The 687-nt window shown below is 33.8% G+C and overlaps 1 protein-coding gene across 1 annotated transcript in view; it reads left to right on the top strand.

The window, feature by feature from the left end:
- The window catches only part of LOC119594649 (ankyrin repeat family A protein 2-like), a gene marked incomplete in the record, with an annotated part of 8059 nt that overhangs the window by 2563 nt on the left and 4809 nt on the right, over positions 1-687 (top strand). Inside the window, 1 exon segment of the mRNA XM_037943698.1 lies at positions 494-620. Coding sequence (XP_037799626.1) covers positions 494-620 — 127 coding nt within the window.

Below are 687 nucleotides of genomic sequence, written 5' to 3'. Positions count from 1 at the left end.
CAAGATTAAGGAAGGTTGTAGTTAGGATATTTTGATCTTCTGTGTAACACCTTTTGTCAGTTTCTGTTCTTTATTTTATTGATTTATATAGTGGGATATCTGTTATTAATTTTGTAAATATTTGTCTTCATTGGTATAATACAGGAGACTTTTATTTTGAGTAAGTATATTGTTTTGCATTAGGAAGGTTTGTGGTCATGTTTTTGTTGCAGCATAAGTACTTGTTAAGGATTTAAATTAAGTTTATAATTTTCTGCATTTCTCTAGAGGTAGGTGAATAGATAAATAGGTTGATTAAGAGAACATAAGGCCTTAGTTGGAAGCTTTTTTTTTTCCTACTATTTAACAGGTTGAAAATTCTTTTCACACATTCTTGTATCAGGGTTTGCATGTTGTTTTTTGTATTGTTTATTATTTATTACCTGTACCCTTGTTTATATACCTATAGGCTTATATGAAGCATCTTTATCAATTAATTTCACAATTTCAACAGCCAGTAACTGTGCTGACGAACTTGCAACGAGGCAACATTCAGACTCACACCCCCCAGGTGGAGCCTGAGGACTTCACCCTCCACATCCGCTCAGCTATGGGGGAGCTCTCAGCTGATGACCTAAGAGGTGTGTAGAAAGGAGAAAAGGAAGGGAGAATAGATTTTTAAAATTTCTTTTTTTAAGGAGTGATTGT

The sequence above is a fragment of the Penaeus monodon genome, chromosome 34 (genome assembly GCF_015228065.2).
Source record: "Penaeus monodon isolate SGIC_2016 chromosome 34, NSTDA_Pmon_1, whole genome shotgun sequence".
NCBI lineage: Eukaryota > Metazoa > Arthropoda > Malacostraca > Decapoda > Penaeidae > Penaeus > Penaeus monodon.
The sequence above is the reverse complement of the archived record's forward strand: the minus strand, read 5'-3'. Positions and strand labels throughout refer to the sequence as shown.